This window comes from Semicossyphus pulcher, unplaced genomic scaffold (genome assembly GCF_022749685.1).
Source record: "Semicossyphus pulcher isolate SPU_LCO1_2020_fin unplaced genomic scaffold, fSemPul1.0.p SCAF_6, whole genome shotgun sequence".
NCBI classification, from domain to species: Eukaryota; Metazoa; Chordata; class Actinopteri; order Labriformes; family Labridae; genus Semicossyphus; species Semicossyphus pulcher.
The window spans coordinates 14,311,875-14,334,256 of record NW_027211737.1 but is presented as its reverse complement, the minus strand read 5'-3'; the positions used below and the strand labels follow the sequence as shown (position 1 = coordinate 14,334,256).

General features: G+C 43.9%; 1 protein-coding gene across 1 annotated transcript in view; it reads right to left on the bottom strand.

Moving 5' to 3' along the window:
- Positions 1–22,382, bottom strand: part of ptch1 (patched 1) — a 50,239-nt gene that overhangs the window by 12,932 nt on the left and 14,925 nt on the right. The window contains exons 3-16 of the mRNA XM_069682839.1: positions 21,916–22,105; positions 21,188–21,257; positions 20,980–21,071; positions 18,657–18,855; positions 18,397–18,518; positions 14,989–15,136; positions 12,729–12,860; positions 12,427–12,582; positions 12,150–12,248; positions 11,072–11,197; positions 6,794–6,912; positions 5,577–6,240; positions 4,558–4,867; positions 3,022–3,164 (exon numbers count right to left, since the gene is read on the bottom strand). Of these exons, the coding sequence (XP_069538940.1) occupies positions 3,022–3,164; positions 4,558–4,867; positions 5,577–6,240; positions 6,794–6,912; positions 11,072–11,197; positions 12,150–12,248; positions 12,427–12,582; positions 12,729–12,860; positions 14,989–15,136; positions 18,397–18,518; positions 18,657–18,855; positions 20,980–21,071; positions 21,188–21,257; positions 21,916–22,105 (2,570 nt within the window). The remainder of the gene's footprint in view (positions 1–3,021; positions 3,165–4,557; positions 4,868–5,576; positions 6,241–6,793; positions 6,913–11,071; positions 11,198–12,149; positions 12,249–12,426; positions 12,583–12,728; positions 12,861–14,988; positions 15,137–18,396; positions 18,519–18,656; positions 18,856–20,979; positions 21,072–21,187; positions 21,258–21,915; positions 22,106–22,382) is intronic.

The following is a 22,382-nucleotide window of genomic DNA, read 5'->3' as shown; positions in this document are numbered from 1 at the left end:
TGATTTCAATGAAGTCCTGTCAGTAGGATGGTCTGCTTTGGTCCATAGTTAATATAAAGGATCTTATCAGCTACTGGATGGGTTACACTAAAATTTGGTTCCTACATTTGTGCCAAAGTCAGGATAATAAGTAGTTACTTAGTCAATCATTTTACTTTTCATCAACTCCCGCCATTAGGCCAACAGCATAAAATTTCAGTATGGTCAAAACCAATGCTATTCCACCAGCCTTATTTGTGTTTATAGTTAATTAGCAAATGTTAGCAAGCCAAACCACATAAATACAAATTAGTACATTCATGCTAAAAAGTCAACATTTTATACTTCAATGTCAGCATGTTAGCAGGCTGATGATAGCATTTAGCTTGAAGCACTGCTGTTCCTCAAAGAAATGTTATCATGGCTGTCGGCACTTATTTATGCTAACAAACAAAACAACAAGTTAAAACCACAAAGTCAGACCTGAAATAGCATAACATAACTGATAACAAGGTAATTTGTCAAAACTAATCAACATCTTAGCTCCAATTTTCTTACAGCAGCCACTCTCAGTAATGAAAGACACCAGGCTAAAGTTAGCCGGCAGCTAAACTCCTAGCTAAAATCCAGCACCCAACAGTGTTTTAATGTCTTATTGCAGATAGTTCCCAAGCTATATTTTATTTGGTGTTGTTTGCTGTGACGGCTGTGGTCAGTAGTTTAAAAAAAATGTCTTTCTTTCCCTCCAATGTGGAAGCAGTGGAGAGTAGCCTAGCATTGCTACCTCCTGAGAGGTAAAACCATTACTGCGCACCGCTCTGCCACTCTCCCTTCTAGGAACCATAAATCCCTCCTTCATGGAGGCAGGGAGACTTTTGGGGGTGAAGCTGGACTCGTGGGGTTAGGTGGATGAAGAAAAGGTTAGGTTTTTTTTTTTTTGCGATGGGGGGATGGGGAGAGAAAAATTGCTTGAGTTAGCGTAACAATAAAAAAATTGGCTGGAGTCCCTGAGCGCGTCTGTGTGCAGTTAACCTGGTTGTTAACACTGAAGGAAATGCCACCCAGCAAATGGAGTAGAGCTATAAAAATAACACAACATCTGTACAAATGTTGCTCACACTTGCTTCTCCTGACCCCTACGGGTACCCAGAATGCCCGGCGCCACAGACCGACCCGGCCCTGAGAAGAAAAGAGCCCTTGATAGCATTAGCATGACTCTCCTTAGCACTTTCGAACATTCAACCTTCCTCCTCCTTCTACTTATCTTCATAACCCACCTCCTTCTCCAAAGCTTTATCTTTATTTTGCCTAAGTTTCAAACCACACATGCACACAACAAACGCACACACTCACACAGACAACCAGCTTCCACATGACTCCCAGGCAAGGCCATAAGGAATGAATGGTCGCCCAGCACCGAGAGAAATGTTAACAGCAACAGATCAAAGGCAGAACACCTCTGCACAGATCCATGGAGTGGCATATCAAAATAAAACATCTAGCTCTGCAATTTGCCCGGGTTGGAAAAAGATCTGGTCCTCATTTTGAGGCACAAAAAAACAGCTACTGCTGGAAGTGCACGCACAACAGACAAAAGCAGAACACACACTCAAAACATACAAATGCACACACAGAGCCTCAAAGAAACCACGTGTTTCAGCTCCCCTCATTGAAAGAGGACACAGCAGTGGAGCACAGAGGGAGGGAAAGGGAGGGAGGAGGAGACAGAGAGAGAAAGAGAGATGGAGCAAGCAGGAGAGACAGAGGGGGCAAGAGAGAGAGCCGGATTCCAGAGGATCTGGATTGAATTTAACAGCGGGATACGCAACAACTGTATGTCTTCAAGCTGTCACGGGAAGCCCAGGCAGCTCTGCTGGCGGCCCCCACGCCTCACGGCAAATACACTTCCCTCACAGGCACAGGAAGTGATGTCACAGGGGCCGCACACCAGGCCTAACTCTGCTTCCTGCTTGCTATTGGAAAGGATGGGAAGAGTGGTGTGCTGTTGCAATGGAGCTCAAGGGGTAAGAGGAACAGAGAAAAACAAACAGCTAAAAGAAAAGAACACTGACTCGCACACAAATTATAAATATAAATAAACAAACTACACAGTGTAGCTATACGTCAAAGTTAATTATCCTTGAGGAAAATTATCTCAACGCATTTCAGAGGCCAAGAATTTAGTTTTTATATTGCTCCTTATCTTCTGTTTTCGCCGTTTCCTGCCAAAAAGTACAACCATGCACCTAGAATGTTGTTTTTTGGAGGTGCTACTAAAAACAACATGTAATGCCCTATTAAAGCTGAGCAAGTTTCTTAACCCAACAAACACAATTTTTCCCCTCATTTCCTTCTGCTTCTCCACTTATTGTAAGCTGGCTCGCATCTTTCTGCGGGCAAAAGAAAGTTGATTTGATACTCCACTTTGTTACTTTCTGGACCGGCTTTTGAGACCTTAGCTCATTAGCTTGTGTCAGTGCTGGATATCAACTAGATAAACTGGAGATTTATAGACAATTGAAATAACTGCCTTGTTAGAATAAGCAAAAAGTATGCTAATATGTTGGAATACTGGATGTTTACACCACTTATAAGTGACTCCAGTTCATTCTAACTGCTCTGAATTTGAGCGGTGGAATCCAGACTAATTATTTATAGACCCATTGGGGAATGCAGACGCTTTCTCTTAGCCTTCCAACATTTCTTACTACAAACTGTGTCTGGAATCACTGACAAAGTGTCAAAGTGAAAGGCTTGATGCTAAGGGGAGACATCTCACTGTCAGCGCCTTGCATTCATGCACATCAGACACACGCACACATGCAGAACTACCAAGTGGGACAAATGGTTTAAATGAAGAGCTAATAGGTTTTTCAGAGGCAGGCTGCAGCCCCAGTGAGAGCTTTAAATTCCTGGGCTCGGTAAAGTCATCACAGAGCGAGGATGAAGACGGACACGGGGAGAGAGGCAGAAAAAGACAGATAGAGAGGGGTGTGGCTTTTCATATCTAAAATTTAGCATGGGCCTAATTCCCAAACATACCTGGCTGAAGTTGATGGGCTTCTCCCTGCGTCCTGTCTGCACCAGAAGCTTGTACGCCAAGACGCCGTCATCAGAGCCGTTCCTGTAGCTGGTTTGGGTGATGCGGCCGGCCTCCCAGTCCTTGTCAAACGCCTTCTGGAGACCTGCAGGAAACCAGAACAAAACAGATTGGTCAGATATGACTGGTTCCATGTTATCTTCATTCTTTCTCTGCAACACATTCAGTTCACGAGTAAACACAACACAGCACAGTACAAGACAAAAAAACACAACACCGCAACCTAACACTAACCCCATAATAAGCCTGATTTATTTAATATGATAACTCTTTCATTCTCAACCACCAAACAAGACTTCAAAAGCCTCAAATCTACTGCGTTTGATTCAAAGCGATCATTAGGGAATATATCAGTAACATGTGTCTCCCTTTTTCTATACGACTCTCTAATCCATATGTGTATCACTCCCCTCCTCTCGGCTCTCCCCCAAGGCCCATGCTGTGGTCCGTCTGTGGGAGATGTTGTTTTGGGTCTCGTTCCTTGGCCTGTCTGGCTCCAATTTGTCCCACCATTGCAGAGAGCAATATCAGACACAGCTCTCTCTCTCTCTCCCTCCCTCTCTCACCCACACACTCTCTGTGTGGTTCCCAGCCGGCTCACACACACAGACTCACACAATGTGTTTTATCGCTAGGGGAAAGTCAGAGGCTCTGCTTCCTCAATGAAAAGGAACGCATTCTTGGATTGGGTTGACATGTGGAAGATAATACTGTTGTTCAGTGGCATAATTCGAGGAGTGGTCAGTGCTGGTAGTTTAACAGCTAAGCATCCCAAGGTGGATCCAGCTATAATATAAAATTAAATAAAGGTAGCCTTTGAAATGGGCCGTTCAGAACAGCTGCAGGTTTCTACGTAGAACCTTGCTGACATTGAAATCGCCCAATCGTCATTCACTGTCGTTCACCTCAGGCTGCCTTCTTGCACTAGCTTGAAGTCAGGTCGTTGTCAAGATTTCAACTTACCATTCTGATACCTCCTGGTGATTCTGGCTTGTACATATAAGGCCAAATAACCGATCCTAGAGCAGCCATGTTTTCTACAACTTTGGAGTGACAGTGCAGTGCGGCTGCTCAACAAAAACTAGCATTAGAAGCATGTGTGACTGTATTTGTGTTTGAGTTTCCACCGACAACATCATTTGCTTCTCTACTGCCAAAGTATCTTAAATACTGATTATTTGCTAAGGTCATGTATAAAAAATAAGACCTACAACTTTTTCCGCCTCCATCAAGCCCACTTACTTAAGACACAAGTGATTTTAATCAGGCTACTGTCAGTGTGCATTTTGCAATCCCACCTACTCCTGAACACCTGCCAAACATCTTGTTTCCTGCAGATTCATGTCAAAATACAGAAGAAAAACATGATCTCAAAACTATTTCATGAGAAAGTAAATTAATCCCATGCCTAAACTATCTAGAAGAGTTATCTTAAATAAAGTATTAACATTTAAAATAGTCTGTGATAGTATTTTTACCTTGCAACCAATCCCTGAAGTAGTTGAGCCACATGCGGGGCAGCTGTCCGTTGTCCTCCTTCAGCACGTAGCGGACGGTGTGGAACCTCTGGTGGAGCTGGTGCAGCAGAGGCTGTTTCTGAGCGTATTCGGCCCGCTGCGTCACCACGTACATGTTGTAAAAGGAGAAGAACTTGAACTGGGCGCCGATGAAGTCGTACTCGCTGGTTTCTCTGGGCACGATGTCAGTCAGCTCTAAGCCATCCCTCACCTGGGTGGTCCCGTATAAACTGACTCCCAGCAGGCAGAGGAACAGCACAATTACGACCACCTGGAGGGCAGAGATAGGACTTCATCAATCAATTCACTGCACATAGTGATGGCAGCATAGCTTCAGCTTGTACTAATTACTGCTGAAACAATGTTATATGTAATGAATGGGGGATTTTTTGGGGTTGTGCAAAACTGTGAAACAATACAAGTGCGAGAAACTTTCACATTGCCAAAAGATCTCTGTCACGACAAGAAACACAAGCAGACAGATGAGTCCCCCCTCGTGTATCTTTTCCCCATCAGACTTTTATTGTAGCAAAGTTGCAGTGAGGGCCAAAAATAAGAAAATAAGATGCAGAATTTCCCTGTTAGTCATTAAGCGAGAATTGGATTAAGTCATGAAAGAAGAACATGAAGCAATCTGGTATTTTGGAGAAACATTTGACAGGTTGATGAAAAGACTTTCTAAGAATATCAAGTACAGGCAGCCACATGATTTCAGTTTCTGGAAGTCTCTCTAGAAGACAGGCCACCCACTAGACTGAGGTCAGACTGTGTATGCGTGCGTCTGTGTGTGTTCTTGTGTGTGACTCAGATAGGACACAACCACAACCACCACCCTGGATTTCCTCTTAGTGGTGACTAACCCCCCCTTTTTAAATTACCACCACGGTGAGTCAGCAAAAACTCACTCTTCTTACCTCACACAGAAGCTGTTCCCCGTCTGTCACTATCTCTCTTTTCCACAAACACACAAAGAACCTCACCTTGGTTGTGGGCTGCAGAAGAAATGGAGCGTAGTGTCTCTCTGCAAAGGAGGCCAGAGTCCAGCGGGAGCAGGGAGGCTCGAGGCAGCGCAGGCCCAACGATCCCTCTCCATGCTGGGACAACAGGTCCCGCGTGGAGCTGTTGTTCTCTGGTGTCGGACCTGTGGATGTGGCTGCATCACCCTGAGGACCTGAGCTAGCACTTGGAGCAGCTGGAGGAGGTGCAGGATGATGATGGGTGAAGGTTTCAGAACCTCTAGATCCTCCGTTACTTCCCCCTCTGTTGTTGTTGTTGAGATTGCTGCTGCTGCTCCTGCTGCCGCCGGGGTTGCCACTGTAATAGTCGTTGTTGGGGTTGCTCCTGGTTGGAGCTGGGTTCATGGGTTGCACCGAGATCTGGGATCTGGGCTCGGCTGTGGTGTAGAAGGCCTGAGTCCGGGGGTCGTACTCGGTCCTGAGCTGCACTGTGGACTGCATGGTGATTTGGGTCTGCTGGGCAAAGCTGTGGCTGCTGTAAGAGGGAGGGGGGCTGCTGTAGCTGGGGGGAGGCGTGCGGTACGAGGGAGGAGGGGTGCGGTAGGACGGGGGAGGGCTGTAGTGACTTGCGTCCACCCCGTCCAGGTAGGCATGAGGCTCGATCTGGATCACACGATTGGCACATGGGCTGAAGAGAAAAAGAGAGTGGGAAAAATGTCAGACACTAGCGGCTGGGAAAGACAACACATGGAGCTAAACAGATTCACCATAAGACTTTGTGAAGTTAGAAATAAGCATTGCGTAAAAAAATTTAAGATTAGCTGGAGGATAAGGATCCTTGTGAATCCTTACATTGCCAACAGCATGAAATATAGAGCTGAGGCCCAACAGGGGAATTTAATAGTGTGAGTGCACATCTGTATGATCGTCGTGCCAACAAGCATGTCAAGACCGGCAGACAGGCTGGCAGAGTTTAATAAAGACTGTGACAGATAAACAGACAAAACAGTGAAACAACTGAGCAGCCAGACAGAAACAACGTAATCAGCAATAAGCTTTTGACTGAAGGGGATTACTGCGAAGATGTCTTTGAGATAAGTGTGTGTTTTAGTCATTCATTGTCAGATCAGGGATCAGAGAAAAACTTGAAAGGAAGAGTTAATGAATGAAGAGGGGAGAGGTTTATTACATCAGAAAGAAAAGAACTTCTTTGTGTTATGTCTGTATTTATGTGTGCACACCTGTAGAAGCAGCAGAAGATGTCGAAACGCCGGTCTTCTCGGCGGTAGAGGTCCATGCTGAGGATGGCGGGGAAGATGAGCAGCACCATGGCGAAGTTAAACACCACAACGACTGCAGCCTGCAAGAAACACGGAATGCATTGTGTTATTTTACAGGGGGGGTATAAGGGTTACTATCCATAAAGTCCTGAGGAGGAAAGACGAATTTGAGGACTTTTTAGCAAAATATCTTTTTATTTAAAGGGGGGGTATTATGCTAATTTCAAGCGTCATATTTCACTCTGTGATACCTGTCGAGTAGCTTAGCAGAATTTACAGTAAAAAAAACAAACAACACAGAATTTTTCTCACTCTGGTACTCTCTACAGGCCCTCATACAGCCTCAGCCTGAAATGGCTCAGTCTGCTCTGTCACTTTAAGAAACCCCGCCCCTACAAGCCTGCTTTCTTCTGATTGGCCAGCTCTTGTGTAGAAAAAACTGTGTGAAACCTGGCGTTCACAGCAGCCTGCATACTGAGCTGAGATGCCTGGGGATTACTCCAACATATGGATCTGAAAATTCACCCACATTAAGTCTGGACATCCAACATTGTAACATTATATATATGTGTTAAAATGTGAAACAGCATAATACCCCCTCTTTAAGAAAAAAAAGTAAATGTACAGTATCCAGTGGGGGATAAAATAAACATTTTTCCAGACAAAACCTAAAAAATAAAAAAATGTTATGAATCTATTTCATCATCTATCTTCAAGTGCAAAAATATTGTGACGATGTCGTAGGCCTCAAACAATTATTCTCTCTTATCACAAACTCTGGGAAGTCTTGAAAGATATCTTAAAACAACACAATCTGAATAAGCTGGTGTCAAGGAAAAATCGCCTTTCAACACTTTTCCCTTTAAAGACAAAAAGTGTGCAGAGAAAAAGCAAGGCATATGTGTTTGTGTATGTGTGCCTGTGTGTGTGCGTATGTGTAATAGAAGCCAGTACAGTGTCGTGGTTAAGTATTTGAAGGTGGTGCACTGGAGCAGAGGGTGGGGGTGGGGGTTGGGGTTAGGTTGGGGCCCTGCCCAGAGTACAATCTGGATCTTGCGTAGTTGCCAGACCACTACACACACACACACACACACACACACTCTCACACATACACACAATCCCGTGTGTGTGCCAGACCACCCAAGGAGCCGGAGGCCCGCGGGGCCCGAGGTGATGAGCAGGCGCTGCGGCTGTACAGACAACACACACCCCTTACACACCAGAAAAATGCACATACACACACGTATCTCCTGCCAGCTTAAAAAACTGTACAGCCTCCTACTTAAACCACACCTTAACACCAACCAGACACACACGCTCGCACATCCTCGCCCTCCCTCATTCCTCAGCTCACTACTCAGTCAACAAGAGAGAAATAAAGAGAGAGAAAACGTTAGAAGAACCCTCTGAAAGAAGAGGAGAACAATTAATTCTCAATTGGCTCACTAACGTCCAGACAGATACAGTATGACTCCACTCACACAGACACACACACACAGAGAGCGACCGCTAGCTGACCCTAGAGCGGGAAGATTTATCATCACATCTGTCCTCCGCGCATGAATGTGTGTGTTCCTGTGTTGTTATCTGGACTAGTTTTTTTGTTCATACTGATGGAAGGAAGTGAATGAGAGACATTTATAGAGAAAGGAAAGAGAGAGAGATAAATCCAGAGAGGGGTCATCCACAGGAAGTGCTTAATGCTGATAAAGAGACACACACTCACATACTAACACAAATCTCTGCATGCATGAGTAACAGTGATTGCGGTTGTGACGGGTGTGTGTGTATGTGTGTGTTCCATAATAAAAGATGGGTATCAGCATGATTGTCTGCCTCGCTGCAAGTCTGCCCTCCACCAGTCACAAAACCACAAGTGTAAAGTATGCATGCTATGCGCGTATGTGTGTGTGTTTTCCGCATTTGTGTGTGTCTGTCTCTAAGTGTGTGTATGTGTGTGTCTAAAACGAGGCTGCATGGATTAGACCCATGGGGTAAATGGATCATGTTTGACAGACTCGCTGTACTAAAGCCATCTATCCACACATGCTAATATTGTACTCACTGTGGCGACATCTTGCCTCACTAAGCGCGTGTGTGTGTGTGTGTGTGTGTGTGTGTGCGTGTGCGTGTGCGTGTGTCTGTGTGTTTGTGTGAGAGAGCCAAAGAGAGAGAGAAAGTCAGAAAGAGGACTCAACTAGAGTAGTGTAAGCAGAACTTACAGTCCAATCTGTCACATACCTGACTGAAAATTATTATTTTCATGCATCAGTCATCACCGGTCTTCATAACTGCTTTCATCAAAACACATGTAGAAATGTTCTATTGAATGTTTTGCATTGTGTTTTTTAGACCAATGCTGGGATGTTTCCTGAAGATGTTTTAGCATTTTAGCTGCTGATAGCAAATAGGGGTGGGATTCGCAGGGTAACTTACGATACGATACGATATGGGATACGAGACGTGATAAGATAAGCGATACAATATGTGATACGATATGTGATACAATATGTGATGCGATATGTGATACGATACGCGATACGCGATACGAGGTACGTGGTACGCGATACAATATGTGATAAGATAAGCAATATGATATGGGATATGAGACGCGATACGATAAGCGATACGATATGCGATACGATACGCGATAATGATACGCGATAACGATACGCGATAATGATAATATCACGATACAGCGATTCTGCGATAATGTATATATTGCAAGACAATCATATAATGATACATCACGATATCGGATTAACTTCTTCTTTGGCCATATTTTGTCCCATCCCAAGTAGCAAACAAATTGGACTACAAAATTAACTTGATGGTTAGTAGGCTTCATACTTCTTGGAGCCTTAGCAATAACTATGTGTTGTTATTAATCGTCAGATCGGAGGTGAAAAAAGGAAATAACTGTATGTGTTACTCTTGTTAAGTTGGACTACAAAACATACTTAAAGTCATGATTTCGCTTTATTCTTCTCTTTTCTTGCACGCAATTGTGGAAATAAGGCGCAAATCCTCTTTATACAACATGACTTATCTTGATGGTCTATAGATGACGGTGGTTGCTTTATTCTTTTACAGCTTCAACAAAGTAAACCTGCTTTAGATCTACTTATGTTTCAGCAAAATGACAGACTGGCATAAAAATATCAATATAAAAAAAACACATTTTTAACAGATAGAAAAAACATGAAACATTTAGTGAGACAGTCTTGTGGTGATGCAGACAATGAAGGAAATAATGTCCTCAAAAACACTGCACTCTTAGACAGTGGGTTGATTATAGTGTCAGCAGCCTTAAAATAATAGTATAATAATAATAATATTTAAATAAAAATAATAAATAAAATACAATAAAAATAAGAAACAATAAATAAAATAATTAATTAAATAAATAAATAATATATAAAATAATAATACAAAAAATATAATAATACATAATAAAAATAATAAAATAAACCCACCATTATTAAGTGTCCATTAATGACCTAAGCTACAAGGTGATATGTAAAATAAAATGTCAAACCTGCTCTGTGTAACCCCTCTTTGTTTTTATATTATATTTCTGCAAAGCCTCAGCCTAAACACAGGAGGTTTCATCTGTTGCTGTCTTCTCTTCGCCGTGTGTATCGCTGCGAGTGACTGAGCGTTTGTATGATTAACAGTTCAGTGGTTATTGGAGGCATTTTGTCAGACTGACAGACGTCTCATTCTGTCCCAGTTTTCACTGTTCTGGTGACGTCTATAATTACTGACAGATGTTGGAGCTCCCCTCCAGATCCCCCAACCCTTACACACAGACTCACACACAGACACAGATTCAGACTAACACACGCAAACAGCCAGACCATTGCTTTTCAAACCTCCCACACAGATACTACAACTCTCCACACTCAAGTACACACACACACACACACACACACACACACGCAGAGGGATTCAGTTACATGGACCTCAGCCACAATCTGGACAGACACAGAGCCCACCACTAAACAGACTCAAAGAGGGAGAGAGAGGGCTGGATGGATTTAACCAAACACACACTCCTCCTCACGCACACATACACACACTTCCAGTTTGATGAATGAAATCAATAAAACAACGGTCTGGAAAAATCTGGAGCCGATGAGGACTGGAACAGGACTATTAGTAAGAGAGAGGCCCCACACGACTGAACTGTCTCTCCCTCACACACACTTACACACTTATATTCACGACTGGGCGTACCTGTAGAGAAAAGGCTCTGAGCGCCGGGATGGGGATGAGGGCTGCCATGAAGAATGCTGTGACGTTGCTGATGGATGTGAGAGCCACGCTGGCCCCTGTCCTCTTCAGACACTCGCCCGTACGGTCCTGACAGACAGAGAGAGATGAAAGGTGAAGCAATGAAACTCAGCTCTTTTGATCCGTTTGTAGCCAAAGGCAAACTTGTAATACTTGAGATGATGTACAATTATCCTAATACTGATATGACTGACAGTGATTGCAATGTTTCTTTACGCCCTGGAGTGCTGTTAGAGAATCCACATGGGCCTGTCTACTCTGCGTGGAGGTAAAAGCAGAAAGAAAGACAGAAAGTAATGACACGCAACCCTTCAAAATAAATTTTTAGTGAAATTATGACTGCAGAGTAGAGATAAGAATGCAAACACTGCTGGAAGTGTTGGAGGCATTTGTGTGTGAAGATTTGAGGACGTGCAGGACCACACAGGAAGTGTTTGGAGGCGTGTGCATCTTTGTGTGTGTGTGTGTGTGTGTGTGTATGTGTGTGTCAGACAGGAGAGATCAGGTTCAGCTCTGTTTAGTTTTCATCTCAGCCACACAAAGGAAGCTGGGGGATGAGGGAGGCATAGAGATTGGAAGGGGAGGGAAGCAGGGGAAAACAACAACAAGCAAATACATGCCCATGTTTTCCCCATCTGGAGGTGAAAAGTTATACCGCTCCACAAAAATACACACACCGACACACACCCACATGATACAGTTCAGGAATATGTGTAGCGCTTATTCTTATCATACTTATTTTTATCGAAATCGGACAAAAAAATCCACAAGAAAAAAGTTAAATGCAGCAAGACGGACACAAAACAAAACTAACCACCAACATAAAAAAGTCTGCAATGGTGGGTGTTGTGTTTTCAAAGGGGGAACATTTTTAATATGGAGCACTGCTTAGATAAGCGGCCCTAGTGTGTGGCATACGGCTCGTTTGATGCTACATCACAGGCACAGACAGGCTTTCACACATTCCTCCATGGAGGAGATAAGAAGGCAGAGGGGCAGGAACAGTTTGTGTTTTCCTCACCTCGAATGGGATCCTCTTGTTCTGACCGGTCTCGCTGAAGGCATGAGCGAGGAGGAAGACATCGTCCACTCCAACGCCCAGAGCCAAGAAGGGAAGCACCTGTTGCACACACACAGACTCCATGAGCTCGGCAAGTACTACCATTTTAGTAGTTATTATCTAATACAAATTTCTCTCATAATTTCGCTTTTTTGGGGGGGTTCTTTTTCGAGTGTTAATCGTTAGAGCCTGACTCAACTAACAGACAAACTATAGTGGCTGTCTGGTGAGTGGGTACCTGTGTGGTGGCAGCATTGAAGGAGATTCCCAGCAGAGAGCAGAGGCCCAGACCAGCAGCCACAGACAGCGTCACCAGCAGGACACCCGCCAGCCCTACAGCCCCCTGAGACTTGGCACAGTCCCACCGCAGCATGGTCAGACACGCATAGGCCAGCTGGACACACACACAGCAAACAAGTAACCCATTTATTAATCAATGTGTAGCGTGTGCAGGTCATTCTTACAACATTTTACGATCAAACAGTTGCTTTAAATCTGTTTATGTAATGCATTTTCCAAATACAATGAATCTGCTCTCACCATCAGCAGGTATCCACTGGCCACACGGATGACACTGATGTCGGAGAATGACTTGAGGATGTCCTCCAGAGTGGTGGTGGTGAAAGACAGAACCTTCTGAGACGAGTTTGCTGCAACACTCTGCAACACCGCCTAAAGAGAGATAAACACAAACAAGTAGATAAAGAGAAACAAAGAGATAATTAACATAAACGGATGAAGGAAAAATCTGTTTCATTTAAACAAGTATTTATCAGAAGCCCCTTTTATACTGCCAGTTCAAGGCGGGATTGTACCGCCTCTGTTACGTCTCAAATGAGTCTGGTTCTGCTCGAGGTTTCTGCCGGTTAAAGGAAGTTTTTCCTCGCCAATGTGCCGAATATTGCTAAGTGCTACCCATAGTGATTCATGTTGGGCCTCTCTTTAAATAACATAACAAAGAGTCAGTCTAGACCTGCTCTTTCTGTAAAGTGTCTCGAGATAACTCTGGTTATGATTTGGCGCTATACAAATAAAATTTGATTTGATTTGATTTGATGTAAATGTAAAACGCATGCTAGGCGGAATAGTTGGGCTAAGTCGTATGGCCTCTAAGTCAGCATCTGAGGTAGTAACAGAAGCAAAACAGAGGTGAAATTTGTCTATGTAAACGGTGGAGCCGGAAGGGTGAAATAGTGGCGTGTGTGTATGTGAAGCACGTGCTGTTTGTTTACACCTCGCGCACCTTTTCTTCTGCAACGCCGTGTTACACACTGTGTAAAAAACACATTGAGGTGGCTTTACGCCGGCGTTGCTTGGTGCAACGTAACATGGCAAAGGCAGCATAATGGCAGAGCTATGTAACAGCGATGTGGCGGAACTGCAATGTAAAAAGGGCTTTTAAACAAACATATATGGAGGTAAAAAAGGTTTGGAAAGACATAAACAGAAATTGAAATGTGAATATATGTAACATGTACTGAATTATATGGTCATAGTACCGTGTTTATCTGCTGTATATTGAGCCTCTTTTCTCTTTTTAAAGTTGTATTTTTAGCTAAATCAGTGCATAAAATCTTCCCCTCCCAAACTCATTTTCCCTTTTTATGCCAACGCAAATTTGCACCAATTTTCCCTGCTCTACTGACCCGAGCAAAATGCTTGATTTCCAGTAGAATATGCAATAAATTCATTCTTTTCATAACTAATACTAAGATACAGGCGTGTTGAACTGATTCCATCAAAGTTCCATCTCAGATCAACCTGTGTGTTTTACGACAGTTTGATACATGACTGGTAAAACACAGTATCTCTACAGGTGTAGAATATGTTCATATCGGCCCTAAATATTGAGCTCTGACTCGGTTGCAGGAGTTGTTTGGGAGACTCTGCAGACAGTACCATGAGCCATCCTCTCCCTCTCTCACTATCTCGGGGCAGACAGACAGATGGCTTCAACATTGAACTGCAGTTACTGCTCAGTGGGGAGCAATTCTGGCTGACACACATTAGGAAACACGCACTAGATCACACACACTCTCGCACCCACGTGTGAACTCGCACATGTGTCTGGCACATACCAACATGCATGCACATACTCTTCATGCAGGCACGCCTAAAACACACACATACACACACGAAGAGGGCGCACTATTTGGCATCTTTTGCTTTTTTTTTGTAACAGTGAGTTCACCATTGATAAAAACACTTCATTCGATTACACGATCACACCTCTTTTCTATCAGTGATGCCCGGGCCCCAAGACGAATGGACGCACACACGCGCTTTTATATACTCACACATATGCGCGCAAGCACACACACAAGGTCACGCCATGTCGAACAGAGGTTGGGGCCCCCAAAACAAAGACCAGATGATGTCACACATGAGCCACCAATGGGGCCACAGCTGGGAAAGCGATTGTGTGTGAACCTTTGAGTGTATTTGCGTGTGTGAATGTGTGTGTGTGTTTGTACATGAGTTAAAGAGAGAGAGAGAGAGAGAGAGATAGAGAGATAGAGAGAGAGAGAGAGAGACATCCAGCAATCCCTTAATGTATTCCAGACTTGCTCACCCTGTTGCTCCTCTCCACTGAGCAGTGAGAGGAGAGCTTCAGCCCTTTACCACACACCAACAGTGGTTCTAGGATCTATCAGTGGCCCCGGCTTTGAATGGGGCCTTTCCATGTTCACCTGTATCCGGCCGGTGATTTACAATGTGGTTGTAGAGGATTTAGGGTAGATTTCTTTTCCCTTTTCTCTTCCCTCTCTCTCTCTCTCTCTTTTATTTCTGAGCATCTTACCTCAGAGTATCTCCTCTGCCAGGCCTCCAGTATAGCTGCAGCCTTTTCTTCATTCCAGTTGATGTGGGAAACATCGTCGTAGCCCCGAAAGTGCTCAAACATCTGCTTGGGAGTCATCAGCTGGAACATGGTCTGTAAGGCCTGGGCACTGCACAGGAGGGAAGGAGGGAGGGTTGGCAGAGCGAGAGGGAGGAAAAGATGGAAAGGATGAGAGAGGGTAAACAAAAAAAAAGGAAGTCAATGAGGTTGCAAGACTTCAGTGAAGCATTCTGTTTATGAAGGAGGATAAACAAGGCGTGCAAAAAAACACCAAACTGACCACAGACTAGAGTGAAAAGCTTTGAAGTGTATGAGCTCAGTGTGTAGACTCAGAGGCTAAATACTGGGTCATGAGCACGCTTTGAAAAACACTATTGTGTTTTCTTTGTGTCAAAATAACAAGATCCATCAGGACCCGTACACACAGGGGCATTAGGAAAAGCAGAAACAACAAAATAATCCACAAAGTGTATCATGCTAAAAGGCTGAAAGTTTGGGGTCGACTGTAGCTCAGTCTGTAGGGACAGTTCAAGTCCCAGGACGGACCAAGTGTGGAATTGGGACTGGTACCTGGAGAGGAGTCCCTGTGTCCCTGCTTGAGGCGCATGTCCATGTGGAGCCCCCTCACTCTGACATCTCTCCATTAAAGGAGAAGCTCTGTATTTTTAAACCTGGGCCCTTTTTTTTTTTTTACAAATTTGGGTGTCAAAATGACTCCGGAATAAAAACTTTGGGAATCGGTCCAGTAGATGTCCTCCGCCGTAGCTGCAATACGGCCGCAATGGCTGCAACATAATCCCCTGGGGCCAATGCGCCCAATCATAGTACGTCCACTAAAAGTGCTTGTCCATAGGGTCCTGTTTGTGCATGTGTGCATTTCAGACCCGTGTGTGTGGCATGTTTCTAATAATAACAGAGTGACACCATTGAATTTCCCCTTCAGGATTAATAAGGTACAATAAGAAACTCAAAACTTGTAAAATCCCTATCAGAACAGAGAGGGTGCTAATTTAACCGCTAAAGGAAGAGAAAGAAAAATAAATACACAGCGCCCGGAGCATGTTGGGGAAAAAAAAGCATCATAAACAACAGTGTGTGTTAAGCACACCTGCTGCATAAGCATAATGTTGTTCCATCTGATGTGACTCCCGAGCCAAGAATACAGATGCCCACAGCCATGAGACGTGCTTCGTTTGCCACACACCGCACACAACAAACATCCACTTGTTAAGCCATCTCAAATATTTATACTGAGCTGTCTTCACTTTGTAGAATCTGTGGAGTATTTCCTGATCGACTGATTAAGTAGCGATGATTAAGCATTAAGAAGGTTTGCTTTATACAAACAACAGTACAATTTGCAAAGCTATAAACACTTGTAGTGTAATGTTCCATTTCACCTCCTTTGAGGGCTTACATATTTAATCTGTTTGAGAATGAATTGTCTGTAAATCAGGTAGTTGATATATTGTTTCAGCGTTCTTTCAGGCACCATAACTGTAATGACTTCCTGCATATAGGGCTCGAATGTGGACAGAAATCAAAGTATCGGGCTGCACGGTGGTTAGCGCTCTTGCCTCAAAGCTAGAAGGTTCCTGGTTCAAATCCCAGTTCTGACATAGGGGGTCTTTCTGTGTGGAGTTTGCATGTCCCCCCTGTGTATGCATGGGTTCCCTCCGGGTACGCCGGCTTCCTCCCACACTCCAAAGACATGCTCGTTGGTGACTCTAAAATTGCCCATAGGTGTGGGTGTGAGTGTGAGAGGTTGCCTGTCTCTATGTATCAGCCCTGTGATTGACTTGCAGTAGGTCCAGGGTGTACCCCACCTCTCGCCTAATGACAGCTGGGAGAGGCTCCAGCCCCCCGCGACCCTGAACAGGATAAGCATAACAGATAATGGATGGAGGTCAAGTTTCTTGAATATGCACCCGAGCCAGCATCACTGCTAACATTCCTTACGATGATTATGTAGCGCTAGACAATTGTGACCTCGTTATACATCCCATTATTGTTCCAGTAAATGGACGACTGAGGTGTGCAACAAATAAAATCTCAAGGTATAGGTCTTTCCATGTCTCATCTCTTATCGCATCTTTATTCCAATCCAAACAAAGACGTTGGATGTTGCAGAAGATAAGTATTTCATAAAATGTACAGGCGGGATTTTATAGCGGCAAAGGAAGGTGCCAGATCTCATAAAATATGTATCCGGTCCTAATCTACAAGATTCCTGATCATGTTCGGACAGATTTTAAGAGTGCCATGGTATCTAGTGAAATGAAGAATGCACACACCAGGAAGGTAATAAAGAAATACTTCTTATAAGTCATTAAGAAATTACTTTGGAACGGTCCGCACCTAAGAAACTGCCGCAGAGTCAGCCTATGCGCTGTCAGATCGTCAAATTTTACGAACCAAAGGAGTCGACATTAGCTAGTCGTTCTCTTTATGAATGTGATCTCTGTAATATGGTGATAATCACGGTAATGGTGGCAGTTAGTAAACAAGATGTAGAAATTGAGTGCCAGCAGTAACAGCCCAGTGGACAGAGCGACTGAGCCACACACACACACACACACACACAAATACACAGGCAGGCAGGCACGCACAGACACCCTAATGACCCAACCTTGCCAGGAAAAAACACGACCACAAAACAAACAACGCACCTCACTGTACTCTGTTACCAGTATGTGTGTTAATGCGTCAGAGTGTGTGTGTGTGTGTTTCCCCTTTGTGTGTGCATGCATGTGCGTGCACCATCCCAACTGCAATTACACATTAAAATAATTGCTCCATTAGCGAAATGTTGCATAGTTTGTGGAGCTTTTCCCTCTTAAAGGAAGCTACTTATTGCTTAATAAAATGTGCATGTTTTAAATTCCTGTGTATATTTAATTTTAATATGTGTAATACAGCTCTGGAGTGCATTTACTGTGCCCTGTTACAGAGGGGATACACCTTATTTCGCACTAAAAACCAGGTATATTCGATATCCACTGGTACACCACATAATCTATAAGCTTTGTCCTGCTGCTTGTGCTGGAATTAAGACCGTGTACCTCAAATCGCTGTATATTTGCACAAACTAGCCAGGCAATAGATCACTCTGTGCACATGTGTATGTGTGCGTATGAGCGGGTAGTGTCCAGGCAGAGCAGCCAGAGCTGAGCAGGAACAGCTGGAGCTCTAAGATTTCACTGGAATCTGCTAATGACTGCAAGATTTACAGCACAGAACGCGCACGCATGCACGCACCGTTCCGGAGAGCGTAAAAGAACAAAAAACACACACTCTTTCCAGAATAAGCCCTGCAGTGATCACAGCAGTGTTTATGAGGGTGTGTATGTGTAAGTGTGGGTATGTTACCTGAGCAGGGGTCCGCTGCCGTTCTTGGTGGTCCCTCCTACGATCAGTTCCTCCTGCCAGTGCATGTACTTCCTGGACAGACCGTGGCAGCCACCTCTCAGGGCCCGCGCCACGTCGAATGGCTGGTGCAATAAAAGCAACAGGCGAGAAAAGAACTGTCAGCAGCTAGTCTCAAACTAAAGGCTTGAAGTTTTACCAAAACATATATAAGTTGTACGCAGATATTCTGAGCCAAGGCTTGAGCCTTCATATGCGCCTACCTTTGTTGAGTTCTTATTGGGCGCAGTGAGGGGGCAGTCAGGGTCGGCAGGGTTCAGACAGGGTCTATCCATGTAGCCGTGACCGACGTCTGCCTTTTCCAACATCTCCTCGAAGCCTTCCACGGGGAAGTTTGCCCGTCGCAAGTCCTCGAGGAACTCCTTAGGGTCAAAGTTGGTCCACTGCAGAGGGTCTTTACCACTGCAAAGTTAAATGTAAAAAGGAATGCTGTTTAACCTGGGCTTAAACAATGTTTCAAGCTGTGTCTGGGCTGTTTGTAATGTATATTAAGTAAATGTTTGGATTTCTTTCTGCCTCTTTGTCTAAGTTACTAAATTACTAAATTACTAACAGACTTGAGTTAACCAGAGAAGAACAAAGAAAGCTTCCCATCGTCTTACTAACCAAGACCAACATTTGGGTTCAGGCGGTATAGGTTGTCTGGTTTACCAATAACTTGTTGTCTGATTGGGGCTAGTGTTTCTTGTTGGTTAGTTTAAGTTATCAGAAACAATGGAAATAATGGCCAACACTGTGAAAGAGGACACAAACTCGATGCAATTACATCTACATAAATTCTAATTGACTGTCGGATCATGTTTTAACAGTATGTGTTGTGTGTGTGTGTGTGTGAAGAAGCCACTGTCAGTCAAAGCTGGTGTTCTCTGTAATCGATAGAAGCAATTATATTTTAAATTGGCACCATAGCTGTGGAGAAAGTTGTACAAACAACTTGTGGTTTCACCCATTCTACACTCCTACAACACCCAGCGTGCATTGCGGCCCTCCCTCTGAAAGGAACGGCCCAGCGAGAGACGCTGGAGTGAAATACTACCGTTTCGCTGCAGGCAACGGCTCAGAGCGGAACAGAAATCAAAATACGACATGAATATACCGGTGGATCATCTAACAAATCTTCAGTTCTGCAGTCTACATTTCAAACCTGACCATTTTGAACGAGACATGAAGGCGGGCGTTCTAGATAGAGGAAGTGTAGTTTAGCAAGCTCCCTGGCCTCCGCCAGATGAGGCTTTTTTTTACTTAGTCTGGCGGAGGTTTTCCAGGGCCCATTGGAGAAGCAGATAGCGTCCTCCTAAGAAATGGCGCAAATTACGTAATGACATAAGATCCCCATAATCACGATAGGACTGAGGTTGAAATCTGGCCCTTTAAATGATTTGTTTGAGTTTTGCTGCCATCGTGTGTACTACAAGTGTTACATTACTTCTTAAACCTTGTCTGCAGGACACTAGTTTCATTAGACACTGCAGTTGATCCAATAATTGTAATGAGAGACACAACCTCTTCAAGGCTGGGAATGTGTGAGCTTGATTACCACCGAACTTCCACATTTTTGAAAGAACAGATTAATCTCTTTCTTGCTAGATGACGGAAAACAATAAATGGAGACCAATTCCCATCATGCAATGGTGCAGAGCTGAATTCCTGCTCCGAACCAGTCCTTGTCTCTGTATGCCTCACACATTCCAACCTCTCTTTCTCTGAATCTCTCTCTCTCTGTCATTCAGACTACATTGTATGTGCTTAACCAGGCTTGGGTTATTATTCCCAGCCTCCCAACCAGAACATAGTAAAAATCTTATTTACCACCTGACACCAACACACACACAAAATCATCTGCTCTGATGACACACATGCAAGCTTATACACTTTCACGTGTTTGCATAAAAACACTTATGCACCGATGGCAATGACACACACTTGATGCATGCACACACGCATGCAGAGGTAAAGGTCTGCTGAGTATTACTGTAGCAGCAGGCCATTAGCAACAGAAGGGCCAGACAATGGTGTGAGGCCCAGGGCTGGAGAGAAACTTTCGCCAGCGATACGCATGCCAGCAACCACTACAATAGAGCCTTCAGAGGGGACGAGTTCAGGACACACACACACGCACACGCACACACACTCTTGTTTCTCTGTGGTGTCTCTTTAGATGGGTTTGGGCAGCCTCTCCTAAAAGAGGTAAAAACAAGCTTCAGATCCCCTCCTTCTCGCTCGCTCCGTCTTGAAAACAATCTGAAAATACTGCGAACATAAACGCAACTTCCATAACAAGCACTCATGAGCTCAGTGTTCAAGCTCTTATTGTCCCTCAAGTGCATTTTAATCAGTTTGCCAACTGGCCTCACAGCGAGGGAAGCCCTATCTGAGCCCAATTAGGACTTTTTGATCATGTGACTGTATGCATAAAAGAGATTGGTCAATTTAATGACACGCATGGCTGTTCTGGTATGTTGTAACTGGACAAACACATCATAAAATACAGATTCTGTCTAGTTAAAATGGGTTTTGTGTACTTACGGGAGATAGAGCATTCCAGACTGGAGCTTGGCTCCCTCCCAGAAACAGTCCAAAGGGGTGATGATGAGGCAGGGATGTAGCTTTTCTATGATCTAATTGGACAAAAACATGGCCACACACAAGAGGATTGACACACATTCACAACAGGAAGCATATGTAGGAAAAAAGAAGTAATTTTTCAGTATCATGAGGAGAGTTCAAGTCTTACCTGATTCATAAAATGAGTTTCTGTGACTAGTTCTCCTGATTTGTAGCATAAGTGTTCTAATTTCCATTGTCTGAAAGAGAGAACAAAAGAGTTTCTGTTCCGTTTGTGTCATCGCTTTACAACACAGAGAGCCCCTTAGGTTAGTCTCATCAAAGACTGGTGATATTAATGAAACATCTTTCATCATTATGAAGAACTGCTGGCCAAAACCCAGCTGAATGCAGACACATGTATGCTGTGGATCTCTATATACTGCAGACATAGCGATACATGGGATGATTAAAGGAACAAAACCAAGAAAAAAGTTGGCGCACTCAAGTCAGAAACTACAAAAGGATTATCAGTGTAGGTATCGGCACAAGACGTCAGCACTCGCAATGAAGTCTCTAACTTTTAATGCATAAACAGCAGCTGAATGAATCGAAGGCTTCAGGCTTTCTTCAGTTGAAACAGCTTTCTGCTGTTTATGCATTAAAAGTTAGAGACTGTATTGCGAGTGCTGACGTCTTTTGTGCTTACAGTATGATCAAAATAACAGACATAGCTGGTAATATGAGAATGCAATGCAATACAAGTAAAGACATTACTGAGATAAAAACAGTTGACTCTGTGAAACAATGTAGATAAACAAGTAAAGGCGAAATTCTGCTTCATTATTTTGGGCAAATAAAAGTGACTTGAAATGAAAATATGGTGCCGACGCAGGTAGGCACGGAATATTTAGTTACCTGTTATAAAGGTAAACATGAACTCTGCTGGCTCGAAGAGCTGAATCCAGGTGCTGCAGGAGCGCCTCCACCGTTAGAACATTCGCTCCCTCCTCCCGCGGCGTCTGGATCATCAGCTGAGGGTTAAACATGGCCTCCTCGCCTATCTTCTGCCGTGTGTACCTCAACTCCTGGTTCACACGCCCGCCAACTGGAGAAAGAAAAGTGAATGTGTTAAAGTTTTTATATTTAAATCCTTGCAAATATACAAACACACTCTTATTATATACATATCATTAGATCAATTAGATTAATATTTGGTGCACACATCTTATATGCTGGAGTAAGGATGTCTAGGCAAGATACTCCTACAATCATATGTGCTAAAACATCTGTAGCTCTAGAAGTCTGCAAAGCAAACCTACAGACAGCTCAGCAGAGCCTCGACATTATCTGGCTTGTATCTTAAACAAAAGCACTTTGCTTAG